This window comes from Sebastes fasciatus, chromosome 9, assembly GCF_043250625.1.
Source record: "Sebastes fasciatus isolate fSebFas1 chromosome 9, fSebFas1.pri, whole genome shotgun sequence".
Taxonomy (NCBI): Eukaryota; Metazoa; Chordata; class Actinopteri; order Perciformes; family Sebastidae; genus Sebastes; species Sebastes fasciatus.
In genome coordinates, this window is record NC_133803.1 from 19,345,688 (window position 1) to 19,363,941 (window position 18,254).

Genomic DNA, 18,254 nt, shown 5'->3' on the forward strand with positions numbered 1-18,254 from the left:
TCACTGATTGAAGTGTGGCCAGAGGTGCAACTTTTTTCAAAAGCAGAGAGAGCATCACAGCAGAAACTTTTTTATCCTAAATGATAAACTATAATATATAACTATATGTTCTTACATGGTTTGTGAATTGGGCCCTTCTCTTCTTTAAAGGTGCTATTGATAATATTGATAACATTCTGCCATTAGATGTTGCATTATCCCTCCCCGTTCCATTGCATTCCCTTCACAACAAGTCGTTGCCAGGCACTCACTATCAATCTCAGCCACTTATCTGTTTTTTCCACACTAACTGACGACCCAGAGATACCATGTGATACCAACGTCGTTATACTATTGACTCACAAGCCTTGTCTTACCTATGTGTCTATCTGAGTTAACAAGGATGTCTTTATAAAAGCCTTTGCTTATTTGGCAGGCTGTCTTTATTTATGCATTTATTCATGACGGAAAATGAGAACGAAATTCCTCTCCTGAAAGGTTTAGAGGACAGTTTCTTAGAAGACAAGGTTGTCAAGTGTTTCATATGGTAAAGATACAAACTGTGAAAAACTCAGTATAACTTAAATGTTCAACTCTGCTTTCGACCTGGCGCCCCTTTAGGCCGGTAAAAAATATTAACGATAAATCAAATCATTCTGTACATAAATGGGTTGCTCCGCTTTTAGCCTCTTTTAACTCATTGCTTTGGTGTTCTTTGGTTGAGTCCAGGGTCTGAAATGAACTTTTTTCACTTCCTGCCACTGTGGCAGACAAGTATTTTTTTCATTAAAAAAAAAGTCTCGGCGCGGCATGTTGAAAATCATAAAAAAAAGTAATGTCGATCACTGAAAAAAAAGGTCATGTCGAAAATCATTTTTAAAAAAAAGTCATGGCGCGGCATGTTGAAAATCTTCAGCCATACTGAAACCTCGAGTTTGGCATTTTGGCCATCGCCATCTGGGTTTTTTGCAACCAGAAGTGACACAAGAGAGTGAATAAGACATTTTTAGGTGACCAAAGTGTTACAATAACTTTTATGAACTGAAAACACATTGTTTAAGGGTTAAAGTTGTAAGACACAAACAGGGACAACTCCCAGACGCCGTGATAGTAACCTGTCAACAACAAGGTAACCCATCCCTAAAGCATCGTCTATTTGACTCTAAATGGGTCCATAATTTACTAAATGAACATCATGCTGTATTGAAGAAGACTTGAAACTAGCGATTGAGACCATAAACTCATGTTTACAATGTTTACTGAGGTAATAAATCAAGTAGGGTAATTTTCTCAGACTTCTCCACAATCAGACTTCTTTTTGCAACCAGAGGAGCCTGCTGGCTAAAGAATGTAGATTTAAGGCACTTCAGCATTGGCTTCACTTCAGAACCAGAGGTCGCCTACTGATTTATACTCATGCAATGTATATGTTTAAACCTCTGGGACTGCATCAGTCATTAGTTCATGATGACTCGTACATTATTAAACATGAGTTTTTTACTCTCTGGTGGATTACTTGTTTTATTGAGAGTATTCCCAGGATAAATAATTTCTGAACAGGTTTCGTGCATACAGTATGTATCTGCTCAGCCCCTGGTGGCCAAGACGAGAAACTGCATTACACCTACAAATAAATGCCAAGTAACCTCTCATTAAACATTCCTCCATCCCTCCCCAACCAGCCACCCCAACTCCCCTCCTCACCCCCCCGCAGAGAACAGCTTAGGTCATTACAGTCTGCTGTCAAAACCTGTGACCGCTCCGCGTTGGAGCCGCCAGGATTAAGGGCTGTGAAAACAAGAACAAGGAGGGAAAGGAGGTGAAAGCTGACAGAGGGAGCAAGGCCTTAAATATTTTCTCTTTCTTCCCTTCTTTTTTCCCTGCCACAGTTGACCGCGTGCTGATTTTTGCAGCTACTTTGCAGCGGACTGCACTAATGTGAAGGGATATGGAGTCACATGGAAAACACGGAGAAGGAGGCTGGTGCACTGAAAGTGAGGAGCAAACATCTGACTGTTGAGTCGAGCCATCACTGCTCCTTACTATATCCTATCCTAACTATATACTGTACCTACAGTTAAATATATTTTGTTTCTCAGAATTGACTGGCAGTAAAATCACCCAGACTTGGTCAGGTGGTTCCATTTAAAGAAAAATAATCATCTTGGCTGCAACCAAAAGATAATGTATTGAGCTCTTAATAGCAGCCTGAGATGCAGACCTTGGTCATATAATTTAAACTCCCTGCTTTGTATACTATCTGGATGGGGCTTGCCCCAATGAATGAAAGAAATTTTGCACTATTTGGATAATTGTTTCTGACTTTCAACTTATCAGTATGAACTGCCGTTAGGGATGTGACGTTGAGGAAATGTTCCCGACAGTTAATAAACTTGTGACAACATCGGTGTTACCGATTACACCAGAAATTTTACAAGAAAAGATGACGCTCAACATATGAGGAACGCTTTCTTTGATCTTTAACGTCGGGTGGCTGTGTGTCTGGCCTCTTCGATCAAGTTTTCACAGCAGGGCTACAGGTTTCCACCTGGCGCTGCTCCGCCGCGCACACCAGCTGTGAACGCTCCGTCCTCCTCACGGCGATTACCTCTGAAATATTGCCAAATAGGGGCTTTTGCTTTTCGCTTTGACACCAAATCCATCCATTGTCTTGTCTTTCAACTCTCTCTCATCATGTGTATGTGTGTGAAATCTGACTCCTGCTACTCTGAGCTGAGACTCCGTATGGAGAGGACAGTTTGTAGCGTCCATCGTCCGAAGATGTATTGATAACACGGCGCTGATACGCAAAAATGAACTAAATGGGTTTTTATTTCTGTAAAAAAAGCAAAACAACATTGGGGGCGGTGGGTACGAATGTAATCGGTGTGTGACCGACCACCGTGTAACACCGGTAACACCGACTACCGCAACAAGCTCATTGGATAATTGTTCCTGACTTTAATTAATTTATAATTGTTCCTGACCGTATGTCGCAAACCTCATAAATCTGGTGGTCCATGCAGGTTAAGACAAACACAACAACTGAGATTTGGAAGAAGATGCAGCAGGATGTTAAAGTTACAATCTCGAAGATCTCCGTTTCGTTCTCTTTGGCTGCACTTATGGCAATAAGCGGTGATTGCAGGTGTGTTTTTGGATCTCACTTTTCACTTCCTTGACTGTTTTGCCTTCTTCTGAATTTGTTTCTTTTTCTTTGGATTTGCACTTGTTTTTGAAGTTTCATCGTCTGTAGTCATCGCTCTTTTACTTTGTTTGTTTGGCCATAGTAACCGTTTACTCGCAGCGCTAGCAGAGACCGGAAAAAAAAACAGTTTGCCGCCTCACACACACAAGTGAGCTGAAGAGTGAGTCTATTGCGTTAGCTCCGTCTTCCCTCTCTGGCAGACCAACCACTGCTGGGTGATAGAAAATACGTCACTAACTAAGCGCCAGTTCGTAATACTGCAAATGTACGGGCTGTCATCAGTGGGCCATAGGCTCAATCACTGTTAGTGACGTTAGATAGTGTCTTAACTGACATTTATTTAAATGGAAACCTTATTACTTGAAGGAGGTGTGTGTGGGCGCAAACAGAAATTTGTGTGTGTTATGTGCATTCAGAAATTGTCAAGGTTGACAACAACAGCAAATTGCATCCTGAATCAGACACGTAGGGGTTGAAGGGTTGAGGCAGCATTCTTGCGTCAGATCTGTGTGTGTGTGTGTGTGTTTCTCTTGCTGTATATATATGTGATGTTATCTGAAAAGAGAGATCAAGCCATGCAGGTGTCAGCAGGCGCGGGGAGAATATTTGACTTTATCTCAACCGTTTACTTCTATGTTGACACCATCGGGAATTTTCAATTTCAGCCCAACAAAAAGATCATCCTCTGCCTTTCCCTTTTCGCTGAGGGAAAGTACAATATTCCTTTTTAAAAAGCATGATCCTAACTAGATTTACTCCTTCCTGCTCTCCATATTAAATCAGCTCCGGCAAACTGGACAGCATAAATCTGAGCCATGACTCCCATTACCCAACAACATTAATTTGAAATGAGTGTAAAATCATTGTCTGTTTGGACCTGCTGTCCTGTGGAGTGGGCCGGTTTGGTGTTTTATTTACCGTCACCTCCGCGCCCAGAACTCTGTTAATCCTCTGTTTGTGTTCAAACACCTTAGCTGGTTGCTCTGCGTCAGTCTGTCTCCATGCTGGCCGCTGTGAGCGGTCTGTGTAGCTGGCTGCCAGTGGGGCTGATCTGGCAGGCAGCCGGCTGTTGGGGACGACGCCTGATTCCAGAGATGTGCGACAGCGGATCAGTATTGTCTGTCTGCCTTTCTGTCTGTCTGTATGTTACTGTGCACGTCTACTTCTCTGTCTCTGCATCCGTCTGCCTGCCTGTCGGTCTCTTGAGTTAACAAGGATGTCTTAAACATCTTCATAAAAAGCATTACTCATTTGGCATGCTTGTGTTTGTTTGATTTATTAATGATGTGAAAATACATAATCAATACAAAATTCCTCTCCTGTAAGGTTTTGAAGACTGAATACAAATTGTTTAGGCGACCAAAAAGGTTATAACTAACTTTCATGAACTGAAAACACACTGTGAAAGACCGGACAACGTTGTGGTAGTGACCCGTCAGTCACAAGGTAGCCATGCCCTAAAGCATACCCTGCTTTATGGTCTATTTGACTCTAAATGAGACCATAATTAACTAAATGATCATACCGTATTGAAGAAGACTTAAAACTAGCAATTGAGACCATAAACTCATGCTCACAGTGAGAAGTAGGGTCATTTTCTGATAGACTTCTATACAGTCTGACTTCTTTTTGCAACCAGAGGAGTCACCCTCTGCCAGCTATTAGAAAGAAAGCAATATTAACTTCACTTCTCAGACCCGGAGTTGCCTACTGCTTCAACACCGCTTTCAACCTGTCGCCCCCTGTAGGCCTCACAGGACCCTGTCACACGGGCCTTTTGGGGTCACCAGCCGGCCCCGTGTTCTGGCTCGTCTCCCTCCCCTCACCCTGTTCCTGAATGGTACCCCTGATTATCTCATAGTTTTGCTGGATATTCCCTCATCTCCCCCTTTAAAAGGACCGCATTACTTCCAGCTCCCCAAACTTGTCAAAACCAATTTGCTTTCCTATTATTCCCTCAACTGATTCCACCATGACCCCTCCTCACAGCCCTCCCTCCACAAATCCTCGACCCTCTGCTTCCCTCGATCGAAACTCCCAACACGACCTGTGCAACCCCTAAACTCCCTCCGCCCCCGTCCTGTGGACTCTTGTGATTTTTTTCTTTTAGCCCCCTACCTCCTCTGTACCACTCTTATCTGTCTAAACGCTGCTGCAAGGTCTCTTTCATCTCCTAGCAGAGGGAACCCAGCAAACGGCTGAGTGAATGAGACCGTCTAACACACACTAACAGGCCTTTGTGTGCAAATGAAAGCAGACAGTGAGTCACCGACTACTAAATAAAACCTGTCTAATAGAGATCAGCGAACTTTTGCCAGCGCAGGCAGCACTTCCACCATCATATCCTGCACAGCCTTTCGTCTCCCACCCCCCCCCACCCTCCCTGCTCCCACCCCATCCCTCTCCCGTCAATTAGCGCCTCACCAGTGACAACACAGAGGATCTTCATTAGTGGAGAATGCTCAATTATATCAGTTGATATTCCTTTCCAAAACTAATTATCCCAGTTGCATGGTACGGCTGACTGAGCCTGCCCTCACCCCGGGGCGCAGCGGTTACTGATGTGATTTGGTTTTGGCTCCGAGGTCTGCTTTCCTCTCCTCTCTTTTGTCATCCTCCTTTCCCTCTACACTCATTCACAGTCAACCCTCCCATCTCACTATAGCCTCTTTCCACAGCCCTCCATGATATTTTTTTGACCCTCGGTGTGTGTATTTTTAAAGTTGTTGACAATGAAGACTTGTTATGCTTGAATCCCCCCGCCCATTAAAAACTAACAGCCTGTGCATATGGCTGTAGATCTTGTTCCTCCTTTAAAAGACACACAGAATTATCAGAACCGTGGTAATTCCACAAAAAGCTCATCATAGCAGCCCTCTCTATATAATCCTGCCCCTTTGTTCATCCTGTGGGGGATAGCAAAAATAGACAGCCTGTACCACAAGCTATAGCGGAAACAGAAAATGGTGCAAACACTTGTCTTCTCAAGAGATGTGACTGGGAAGGAGGTGAAAACTGCAAGAGAACATATGGCGGAGACGCTGTATATTGGCTCAAAGCATGTTTACTTGGAATTTATCCACTAATGAACAGCTATGACATCTGAAATATGTTGTTTATGAGGAAAAAGTGCTCATATAGCTCATGAAATCTGTTTTGCAGAAACTGTGTTTTGGAACAGGCTTTTAAAAGGAAGTATTAATAGGTTCAAATAATTATAAAACTGTATATACATCTGATATGTGAGACATTATAAAAGTCAACGGGTTCATTTTGTGAACTGAGTTAATTGCTGCAGAAACTTAAAGAAAGAAGAGAAACTGGCAGAAATCCACGTATCAGGGATTACATTGAATAGACAGGCTTAATTTTCGTTCCATCTAAAGCACGTTACTTCCATGCTAATCACATTGTTTTACATTTTTACGAAGGTTCATTAGTGGAAATACTATCCAAATGTTTAAACATGCTGAACACCTTTTGGAGTTTATGTTTCCTGTCAGCTTCAGGATCTCTCGGCGGCTCCTCGCTGCCCTCAAGCCAGGGACCGGCCTCACAGAAGGTGGGCTATTTAGTCACATTTCAAAGTAGCTCAGGCAGGGGAACACACTCATTATACATAATTCTTCTTCTCCTCTTTCCCCCCCTGGCTCCCTCTTTAGTCCCCCCCACCCCGCCACTCTCGCTCTCTGTATCTCTCCACCTCCCTGTTTTCAAAGACTAAAAAGCCCTTATGGTCCTCCGTCCGGAGGTAGATCACTTTAATTCTGCTTCACGGATCTTTTTCAAAAAAGACCCGAGACCCGGAGACCTCAGAACCGGTGACCGTTGGATGAACCCGGGCCGACCAGCCAGGACCCGAGCGCTTGTAAACACAGCCAACGTCTCACACGCTCTCATTCCCCCCGAGCGCTTTTGTTCCCTCCCCACAATGGCACAAGCATTTGATGTAGAGCAGAGTGTGCTCTTTTAGCTCGGATGTGTTTGTTTGTTTTTGCAACCACCGGTCCTCATGTCCATCCGAGTCGGTTATATTGGCTGTCGCTTGGCTGAGAGCAGCTGATCAATGATTTAAAGGTAGAGTGTTGGCTTGGACTCACAACTCATTAAGCTTTTTTCACTGTTGGTTATTTTGAGGGATTGCATCCAAAGCTCAGTGTTGCCAAGACAGTCTGACCCGTCCTGGGACAACTTGAAACTGCTCTTTCTCCACGGGTGGGGAAGTGTCCTAGATGAACTGGTGGTTTGCTTATGTGGGCCGGATTCCACTGATGTTTCTTAAGTTCATTTCCCTGTTTGAGTCCATACAAACCACAGCCATCTGCCTGATGTCATCACCCTAATTTACTCAGAGGTGATTGAGCACAACCACGTATTGATCATTACTGAAAAACACATGCGCCTTCCCTAAAATACAAGTTGTTTTACCTCTCGTATTGACCAGTCTAATCAGTTCTGCCGCAGCCGGTTGTCATTACAAAACACGTCACGCAATCAATCAATACACCAGGCAAATAAATATTATAAGAAAAAATGCAACGAAGGTTTTAACAGACAATCTCACAGCAAACACTGCATGTGGAAGCGTGACGGCTCGTAACGGGTTTCTCAGAAAAAAAGACGTCAATCTTTTCAGGGCGCCCACTCAACAATTGATAAATCCTCTCTGATAACAGCAACAACGCAGCAAAAAATAATCACGGATGTGTCAGTGTGTGGGACATGCAGTGGCATTCACAGGGAGTGAAACCTGTCTGGTTTACTTTACTTTACTTTACTCCCTTAAAGGGCAGCCGGCTCATCCCTTTGATGACTGACGGTGGGATTTGCGGTGATAATGTCTTCCGGTGCCAGAGGATTGGGATTAAACATACTCCAATTTAAACAGCAAAGTTGCCATGGCGATGACCTTCAGTTTTAGCTCAGATGGCGTACACGTGGGGGAATACAGGCACTGGTGTTTGCACTTTCAGATCCTCCATCGAATTATAAACTTTGTCCTGTAATATGTGTACTGATGAACAGTGCAGGTGACAGACTTCACACAAGACAACAGTCCTGCAGCGGGGAAATTGCACAGCGCACAACCCACTTAAGTGAATCATCACCATAACACTGTTGAACAGTCCGAATTGAACTATGAGCTCCGAAAGACAAACTTCAGACGCCCCCGCCTACACCTCAGCAGCGCCTTTACCCGTCGACCCTCCACCAGCCCCATCAGGTTTATCCAAACCTTCCCCTCACACCCCAATTAAGGTGAAAGAAGCCTTTCAAATAAAGCTGATGAGGGCCGACGAGGGGCCGTTCCACTGGCTGTCTGAGGAGGCGAGCACCCAGAGCAGGCTCCGGCTGAACAGGCCCGGAGACTCACGGTTTGGGGTCAGTGCCTATCCGCCTCCAGGGCAGTCCGTTCACACTCTCACACCTGCCTGTCAAAGGAGAGAGCAGCAGGAGGAAGAGGGAACCGAAAGAGAGAGAGAGAGTCTGACAACGCAAGAAGCAGACGGAGAGAGTTTTCACATTTTTAAATAAAGTACAAACCCCAGCAGACGGCCATAAAACAGTGCAATTATTATCACTATTGACTCAAGACAATCTCAGCAGTACCCTTGAGTCAATTGGTCAATATGAATTGCAACAGTCTGGATTTGACAGCGTCCGCCGAAGTCAAAACTGTGGCTAGACTGCCTCGCGGTGGAGGCTGTGGGAACTACAAGAGCAGACGTGCTGGGAAGAAGATGCTACTGAAGGAAGGTGAACGCACTCACCCATAAAATGCATAGGGAACGTTATGTAATCATGCAAGAAATTATGAATTCTTATCCATTATCTTAGATTTGTATAAACTCATATATTACTAAGAGGCCCCATTTTCTGTTCATAATTACAAAATTATTGTAATCCTGTTTATCTTACATTTTAAACATTTTAAATAACATATGGGTCTATTCATGTTTACTATTACTTTAGCAGTTTATACATCTTCATACCCAGTTCACTAATGTGTCTGAGTAAGCTGTTCTGTAAGCAGTGAATATCTTCGGTGCAACAGATGTCAGTCTTATATCTTCTCCAGCGATGATCACAACATGTTAACATGGTCCAGCCCGACAGCAGCTGTTGTGTCCCAGCTGTTATAGTTTGCAAATATTGAGACAGTGTTAAGACGCAACTAAATGTGCCACTTCATGTTTGGGTGTGTTCTTTGTTTGGAAATGTGCTAATGAACAATTTCACTGGAAGTATTCGGATACATGGCTCCAAATATATTGCCTCTCATTTGTATTTCATTTTATTACCATAAAAGAAAAAATAAGCTAAAGTACTACAATGAACCAAAGTAACTTTTACACTAGTTGGATTACTAACCACCTCAAACTCCATATGAAAACACTATAAACTGTCAATATAAACTTCCAACTGAACAGCATAAAAAGCTGAAAATCTTATTGTAATATCACAATAACTGATCATTACTGTGATTAGTTTGATAAATACTTTTTTATGAGTTACTATGGGTTTATAAGTAAGAATGAAAAAAGCATACGGGATGTGAAAACCATATTAGTTTAGCATGTTAGTGTGCTAGTATTGGCCAAGTAGCACAAAATGCAAAGTAGCCTACAGCTGAGGCTGATTGGCTTGTCATAGTTTTGCAGACATTTGGTCATAAACCAAAGTAATAGACACATTTTGATCTGGTGATGGCGCTACAAGAAAATTCAGAGGATCACCAAGGTTATAGTGTCAAAAATATTTAAGTATTGATACATATCGATACTGAATATTTGAAACTGTTTCAATAATCATTTTCCACAGTTGGCACACACACACTGCTATTTATCTTTTAATAAAAATCAAAAATGTTATGCCCCCAATGTTGTGTTAATTTTTCTCCGTGGTATTGAAAATGGTATTGAATCTTGATATTTTTCAAGGTATTGTATTAAAGTGAGAAATTCCAGTATTGTGACAACACTTCAAGGTATTTACAGTTCATCCTGAAGAGGACCTGAAAGTGGACACCAATTTCATAATCTATCCAATAGTTGTTGATATTTTACTCATAAACACAAATGTGAACCTCCAGAGGATCACCAAAGTCAGTACAGTAGTTTTTACTTTTACTTGAGTATTTTAGTAGCCTTTTTCATCCCTGCCTAAGTGTGAACAGAGGAATATGCAGGGATGAAAAAAAAGGGTACTAAAATACTCAAGTAAAAGTAAAGGTTGAAATAGGCTATGGTATGACTATTAAGTAAAAAGAAGACACTTAGGCTACACAATACAGTGCATTAACATTTCCAACATACATTATGGGCCTATACATCACACCGTGGAGCCCTTATGTCCAAACCAACAATATATTCCCTTTTTATAGCCTAGATACCACCCTGCAGCCTGTGCACACATCTCATCATCAATTATACAACCAACTTAATACCAATAACAATAACAATACCAACTTCACAGGAGCTTGAGGGACAAACGCACACATTAAAGCACTTTACTTTACTTTACTTTACTTTAGTGGGTGCAGTGTTGTAACATTAACTCACCTGTCTGAACGCGACTCAGGTGCACTGAAGTCCTCAAACTGCTCCAGGTTCAACTTCTCTGCTCCTTCATCCTCATCGCATAATGTTTCCAGTCAACCCAGTCTCTCTAGTCTCTCTGTCCCAGTAGAACTAGTCCCAGTCTCTCTCTCACACTGTGCTCCTCGTAGTTTTCAAACATTTCGAGCTGAGAGAGGATCTGCACCTGCACCATGATGCACCTGCACCACGAGCATTTCAGCGTCTAGCATGTTGTTAGTCAAACCCAGCATGCACCTTTTGGCGGTGTTTCTTCTTCGGGTTTTTTTTTGTGGCAGTTTGCATCCAAAAAAGTTGCATTTCCGCTTACTACTGGATTAAAATAAAAAAAAATAAAGACTCAAATCTCACACCTAATCTAATTCAAAGAATAAGAAGGGAAAAAAAGAGATAAAAAGAAAGAAAAATATGTTGTTGTTGTTGTTATTATTATTATTATTATTATTATTATTATTGTTGTTGTTGTTGTTATTATTATTATTATTGTTGTTGTTGTTGTTGTTGTTGTTATTATTGTTGTTGTTGTTATTATTTATAATAGGCTATGTAGGATTATTATTGTTGTTGTTGTTATTATTAGTAGTAGTAGTAGTAATATTGTTGTTGTTGTTGTTGTTGTTGTTGTTGTTGTTGTCATTATTTATAATAGGCTATGTAGGCTTATTATTATCTGTAACGGATGTGACTTCAAATGTAGCAAATTCAGAAATTACTTTACTAATATTTAAAAATACACAAAAAAAATTGTTTTTTGTTGCAATAAATGTAAATGTAATCCGTTACTTCCACCCCTGCAGTTAGGCATATGAATATTGGCTACCACACACTTACACAACACTTTCATACACACAAGCTACATGTAGGCCTACAATACTCCCAGTAACAATGTCTGTACCAAAATGAATGGCAATAAATCCAAAAGTTGTAGAGACATTTCAGTCTTGACCAAAATGATGGACCGGTTGACAAAAGATGAGGTGAAATAATGGCACACAATTGACAGTTTTCAGCTTGTTTTAAAGACATGTTCATGTTAGGACTGAAATGATTACATGCAGTAACAGAAATCATTTTATATTTCTTTGTATTTACATTGAATTATGAATGTCAACATTTGTATCATTTGGTCTGTACATCCAGTATTAGCTCTGTTGTGCCATTCAATAATATTTCCTTACAATATGGTTTATACAACAGAGAAAGGAAGGTCATCCCTTGTTTCTTTAGATTCAATTACACTGAAACCTTACTTTCACATATAATGAGAATTGTATGGAAAATAAGTAAAAGAATCCACAAAAGATTTGCAGTTTGCTAAGACTTAATATAATGTACTGTATCACCTCACATATGCATGTTTAAAGTACTAAATATGTATTGGACACCAGCAGCTGCAGGTTGCTGCATTTAATGACTCCAGAAAAAACATTTCCTAACATGAGTCCCGAGAAAATTACACAATAAACAGTATTTTGTCACCAAATAGACATTATCCATTTTTTAAATTAATTTTCTATACAATATATACAGTAGCCTTTACTTATAGGCCATCCTCCAGTGAGGCGTGCTAATGCTCATAAACTCAGTAATTCTTTAAGTGACTTCAAACGCAGTGGATTAACGTCACCTCGCCTCGGGCATGTAAAAGGCTTATGTGGATTTGCAGAGTGTGAGAAGTGTTTTCTCACAACCTTCCAAAATATCTTGCACAGCTCGTCAGATATGTGATTGACAGGTAGAAGGCTAATGATGTAACGACACACTAGCCGATTGAACTCTTGGTGCCATATTTAGCCACAGGAACATCTGCTGCAACACGAGCTATGCTGCGATACTTGGGAGTATAGGTGAAAAAGATGACGGATGCAGCAACTTGAAAGGTGATCAGAAAGAACTTTTGCTTCCTATCATCCTGTAGTTTCAAACATTGCGTGCTGAGCGTCAAACCAGGGTGGGTAAACTGATGAACTGTTCCTCTTCATCTTTAATAGGAAATAAATAATACATTATCTCTGCCTGTTATTCCATCCCTTAGGATCCTCTAGTTATTGGCTTGGTGAAATCCATTGAAAGACGCATCTACTTGAGTACAGCTTAATGAAGTCAATCCAACATTGTGTATAATCCACACAGTCACACCTATAGCATCTCCTCTATGTACAGTAACGCTTTGATGTATAGGCTTCTGTTTAGATAAATAAGGTAAATCAGAGTGGAATGGTAGTACAGCATGTAGTATAAAATTAGGCAGGGTTATTTGGCATATTTGGAGTAAATGAGAACAGCAGTAGGCATTTGTGTTGCAGATGGATAGTTGTTGGCATCGTGAAGTTGAGCCAGTACGCCTACTTGAAAAAAAAGCAGTGGAACAACAGAGGCAGAAACAGCAGCAGGTAGTCGAGTCTCGGCAGCCGGGAGGCAAAGCTTGTCACGTTGCAGTCATCGCCGTAGCAGCAGTGAACTCTGACCCCTGGTGCTCTGTAGCCCTGGCTGTTGGCCTGACTGCAGAAAGACTTGTAGGAGCACGACTTCATCACCCCACCTGACAGAACAGACAGAAATAGAGGTTAGTTACACTGATGGTGTAGCAGCTGTCTTACACGGACCAACCAATATACATTTGATAAAAGGAACAGCGTGTAATATTTTGGGGGATCTATTAGCAGAAATACAATATTCATAACTATGTTTTCATTAGTGTATTATCACCTAAAACTAAGCATTGTTGTGTTTTCGTTAGCTTAGAATGAGCCCTTCATATCTACATAGGGAGTGGATCTTCTTCATGGAGTCCGCCATGTTGCAGCCCAGAACGGCCAAACCAAACACTGGCTCTAGAGACAGTCTTTTGCGTTTTTTAGTTACCTGAACATCACCGTAATTCTCCGACACGCTTGTGAAACTGCCGTAACGTGAGCTGCAGAGTGCAAAACGGTGGTACCGCCAGCCACCGTCTGACTTCCATTGCCCCTTAAGTAGTGTTATTATGGTGAGGATGGCCTCTGAGCGAGGCAAACGGCGTTACCACGGTTTTGCACTCGGCGGCTCATGTTTCCACAGTCTTGGAAAGGGAGGAGTGAGCGGAGGGGTATTCAGTTGGTTGCAATCTGCAACCACACCACTGGATGCCACTAAATCCTACACACTGCACCTTTAAACTTGCTTGCTTGATCTTGATTCACCTGGCCTATAAAGCTTGAGTATTGTTTTTCATTCTTAATATTGTCTGTGGGTGTCCAGTAGCTAAACACTACGTATCTGACACCAGAATTTAATTTGGTAAAACTGGTGCATCTACAATGTGTCATTCACGGACAGGATGATGGTTTCTCCTGTTGCCCATTTTTTGATCATTACAGTAATAACGTATATTTTATGTAAAACTCTTGCCTTCTGCAGGGTTAAAGTAATAAACTGAGTAAAAAGTACAGTATGTAGGATTTAGTGGCATCTAGTAGTGTGGTTACAGATTGCAACCAACCGAGTACCCCTGCGCTCGCTCCTCCCTTTCCCAGACTACCATAACATGAGCCACCAAGTGCAAAACCGTGGTAACACCGTTCACCTCGCTCAGAGGCCATCCTCACCATAATAACACTACTTTAGGAGCAATGGAAGTCAGACGGCGGCTGGCGGTACCACAGTTTTGCCCTCTACAGCTCACGTTTCTGCAGTTTCACAAGCGTGTCGGAGAACTACGTTGGCCTTCAGGTAACGTAAAAACGCGAAAGACTCTCTAGAGTCAGCATTTGGTTTGTCTTGTGGACTCTGTGAAGAGAACCTGCTCCTTATGTAGATATGAAGGACTCATTATACACTATTAAAACATAGTTATGAATATTATATTCCATTACTGCCGACAGATCCGCTAAAAATGTTTACACACTGGTCCTTAAAGTTAATTCTGTGAAGAGGAATTGTCTCGGTGACATGAACACATGGTGTCCTAATTAAGGATATTGATCGAGTAGCAGCAGCAAAGCTCTTCATTTCCTTAAAAGCCTCGGACCCCCTGCTGACCAGGATGTGTCTCCAGACAGCAGTCTGTCCTCCGTTAAACACACACACACACACATCCTCACATACAGACATAAATAGAGCTTTGTGTATCTTTAGTGAACTAGTAAAAGAAAGGCTACTAAACTGTCTCTGTTGGACTCACTGTCATGGCCCACCACTACAGCACAGGCATCAGAGTAGCTGGGACAAGATTTGGAGCCTTGCCGGTTGCAGTCTTCGTTGTTGGAGCCCATACAGGTGTAACATTGCAGAGCCTCACCTGGAGGAAACAGAAAAGGCTGTTACTGCTGCAATGCATGCAGAAAAGAGTTTAGTGATCTCTAAAGTATCTTGGTTTGGTACTTTATATGACAGCAAGATAATGCCACGGAAGCCATATAGAAACATTATTAAAAGCACATTTAAAGGGAAATACAGTACTACGGTTTTTAAATGCCAGCCATATGTTATGCTTAGACTGACCTGATGTTATTTCTTCAGTTGATGGGAAATGTTAATGATGCTAATGTAGGATTTTCCACCAAATATCTCAAATGAATGAATAAAAAACTGCCCTGTGTCAGATGTATACTTCTTTCACGGCACAAATAGTCTACATGTTGCTGCTGCTGCTGCCATGTTTGTCCTTTAATAACCATATTTAGACATTGGTACAAGTGGTTCTTAAGACAGCCAGCTGCAGCTGCTCTGGCATTACATCATGGCATACTCCAGCTAACTCATTTATCTCATTTATCATAAATTTGGATGCATTGTTAGTTAAGATCATGCACTGTCTACAAGGGCCTCAACTCTGGATATTTTCCCCCTCTATCAACGTGGGATCTATGGGTTTGATGAGCATATACACACACACACACACACACACACATCTGGGTGACTCCGATGTATGACGTTGTCCCACAGGCCACAGTGAGAGTAAAGTGAAGAGAGAGTAACTAATTAATCACTTCCTTCACACAAATCTTCCCTAAATCAAGCAAAGAATTAAACGAGTGCACTCTGATTTAAAAACACATCTTTCTAACCTTCAGCTAAAGCTTCAGGGGCCCACTTCAGCACATAAAACACTTAAATGTCTTTATAAAGCTCTCCAGAGGAAGGAGCGCTTATTTGAGAACTAGCTGACCTTTTAAATAGCACTTTAACACTTCTTTTTGAAAACCTCCATCCGTCTCCTAAATTGTAAAATGGCCCGGCTTCCTAAGAGGATCAAACCGAGCTGGACTTATAGGAATCACCGAAAGCTTCAAACAAGTCTTTGTAGCAGCACGTCTCTTGTCTTGGCCTTCAAAAATAACCTCCTTCAACAGCGGACTTGTCTTTTATCATCTAGTTATGACAGTAAATTGATCAGACACAATAAGTGTTTTGGACATACCAGAGAGGTGACATTTTCTGCTCAAACCAGCAATTACCTTAATGAGACAGAGTGATAAATAAGTAAAATGTCAACCCTTTTACCGAGAAAAGCACAACTCTACAAAGCAATCCAAAACTCCTTGTATAAATTTGAGCAGTTGGTCTCATTTCTTTTGCTTCTTGTGTGCCCCTCTGCATGTTGACATGACATATGAATTCCCCCTGCTGTCCATACTTGACCCCAATCTATCCCCACGGCACAGCACAGCCGCTCCACACACACATGCTATAAGCATTATAGCCTCCAGGCCTATTAAGAGATTAGCTGCTGATTGCATGCTATAGTTACACAGGAGGACGACACCATGAAGGCAGAAATGAACAATTAGCAAAACTGACATATAGTATAAAGTGTCAAAAGAAGGTGTAACTGTAAAATAGTTTTTTAAGAACCATGCAAGGCATATTCCTAAAAAATAAAGATAACTGTAGTGTCAAACAATTCCTGTCCTGATGTCTGAGATCAAAGCTATTTTGGACAGATATTCACTCAACATGTTCCTCAGGAAAAGACTGAAATACAAAAAACTATTCTTGGGAATTCAAGAGTGGCACAGGAGAAGAGTTCCTGAAGGGAGTCCAAATGACAGGTGGACAGAGGGTAGAGGGGAGATTTAAAGGGAGGAAGGATGAGGTGAAGATAGAAAACATTAGTCCTTACTGTTGGTTGCTAGAAGGACCAAAGAAAGCAGGAGCAGTGGACAGTACTGGACAGCTCTCATGGCGCTGGTGGTCCTCAGTCGTCCTGATCGCACAAATGTAAAGCAGGTTGTTTGCTCCTAAAGCCCCCCGAGCTAATCTGAGCTATCAGATGAGCTACTGACCAGGAGATTAGCAGACCCTCCACTGGGGCCCACAGCTCTGTGTTGAGTGTCAACAGTTGCTTCTGCTGCCTGGATGGGTAAAAAGGATCTGTCATGTACCTATTCTCCTCACCACTGTTCTCTATAGCCACACCCATCCTGAGTCTGGCTCTTCCCTTTCTGGTCCCTGTCTCCATCTGGTCCTTACTTCACCCTGCTGCACTGACTGATCTCTGACCTTTAACTGGCCCTAGGTGTCCATTTAGTTTCTTCAGTGCCAGGTTAATGTACCACAGGATGCTTGTTGTCCTGTGTTTGCCTGTGTGAGATTAGTATTCAGTAACATTTTTCCATAGGGATGCACTTGATATAAATGTTGCATTTACTTCAGTTGGACATTTGGAAAGATTAAGATATTTTACATTAGTTTCCAAGAATTGCATTTCAGGTTGGTTGTCATCTGTCTCAATAGCATTGTTACTCTAAATATGTTTGCTGTTCTACTTGTTAAAGGTTTATTGAACATTACAGTCCTGTTGGATGAAGTACTCCTTTAGTAGCTCCACTCGTCATGTTCTAAATATTTTCTTTCAAATGGATTTTAAACTGGATGTTACTTAACACTATTGATTAAATACAAGTGGTATAGTTTTCTTTTCACACAAGACGGGGTAATCTTGGAATGGTTGATGTTTAGGCTTGGTCTGGAGGTTTGCATTCATATTATGCTTAATTTTTAACCATTTATTCATTACTTTCAGTGATCTATTTCAACCTTTCATCTCAATAATCACAACACTTGTTGGGAAGGCATATCCTGTGCAGTTGGGTTATTGTAGCTGGTAGATAACTGGTTATTGTGGCGATAAATCTGCTAAAGATCAGCCTCAGAGCAATTTCTAATTTTATTTGTGTTTATTTGTTTACAAATATGTGGATAAATATACATATTTATCCACATATTTGTGTTTATTTCACTCCTAAAGACAAATATGTGGATAAATATGTATATTTTATACCATAATTTCTATTTTTTTCAAATTAGCATCTTTCCACATACCCCTTGGCAACTGCAGAAGTATCTCCTGTGGTGCACATACCCCTGACTGAGAATCACAGATCTAACATAAGAGAAAAGGAGGAAAGAAACCCCAAAACAAAACGTCTATAATGCATCAGTGCAATACAAAGTTAAATAATCCTTTTAATCCTGATTTATCATTG

General features: G+C 41.5%; 2 protein-coding genes across 4 annotated transcripts in view; both read right to left on the reverse strand.

Moving 5' to 3' along the window:
* The window catches only part of unc5b (unc-5 netrin receptor B), a 151,904-nt gene extending 140,923 nt beyond the window's left edge, over positions 1-10,981 (reverse strand). For all 3 annotated transcript variants that reach the window (XM_074646497.1, XM_074646496.1, XM_074646494.1), the window contains exon 1: positions 10,750-10,981. The gene's annotated coding sequence lies outside the window, so the exon portion shown is untranslated. The remainder of the gene's footprint in view (positions 1-10,749) is intronic.
* A 1,315-nt stretch (positions 10,982-12,296) lies between these two features.
* On the reverse strand, positions 12,297-18,149 carry ly6pge (lymphocyte antigen 6 family member pge). Its single transcript, XM_074646498.1, has 3 exons — positions 16,889-18,149; positions 14,948-15,064; positions 12,297-13,327 (listed from the first exon to the last, which is right to left on the reverse strand). Exons 1-3 carry the CDS (start codon positions 16,947-16,949, stop codon positions 13,131-13,133), a joined length of 375 nt encoding a protein of 124 aa, XP_074502599.1. The 5' UTR covers positions 16,950-18,149; the 3' UTR covers positions 12,297-13,130.
* Positions 18,150-18,254: the final 105 nt, after the last annotated feature.

Coding starts and splice junctions, on each gene's coding strand:
- ly6pge (XM_074646498.1), bottom strand. CDS start 16,949: ATGAGAGCTGTCCAGTACTGTCCACTGCTCCTGCTTTCTTTGGTCCTT. Junction 15,065..16,888: donor GGTCCTTCTAGCAACCAACA/GTAAGGACTAAT, acceptor TGTTTCCTCCAG/GTGAGGCTCTGCAATGTTAC. Junction 13,328..14,947: donor TGTAGTGGTGGGCCATGACA/GTGAGTCCAACA, acceptor CTGTTCTGTCAG/GTGGGGTGATGAAGTCGTGC.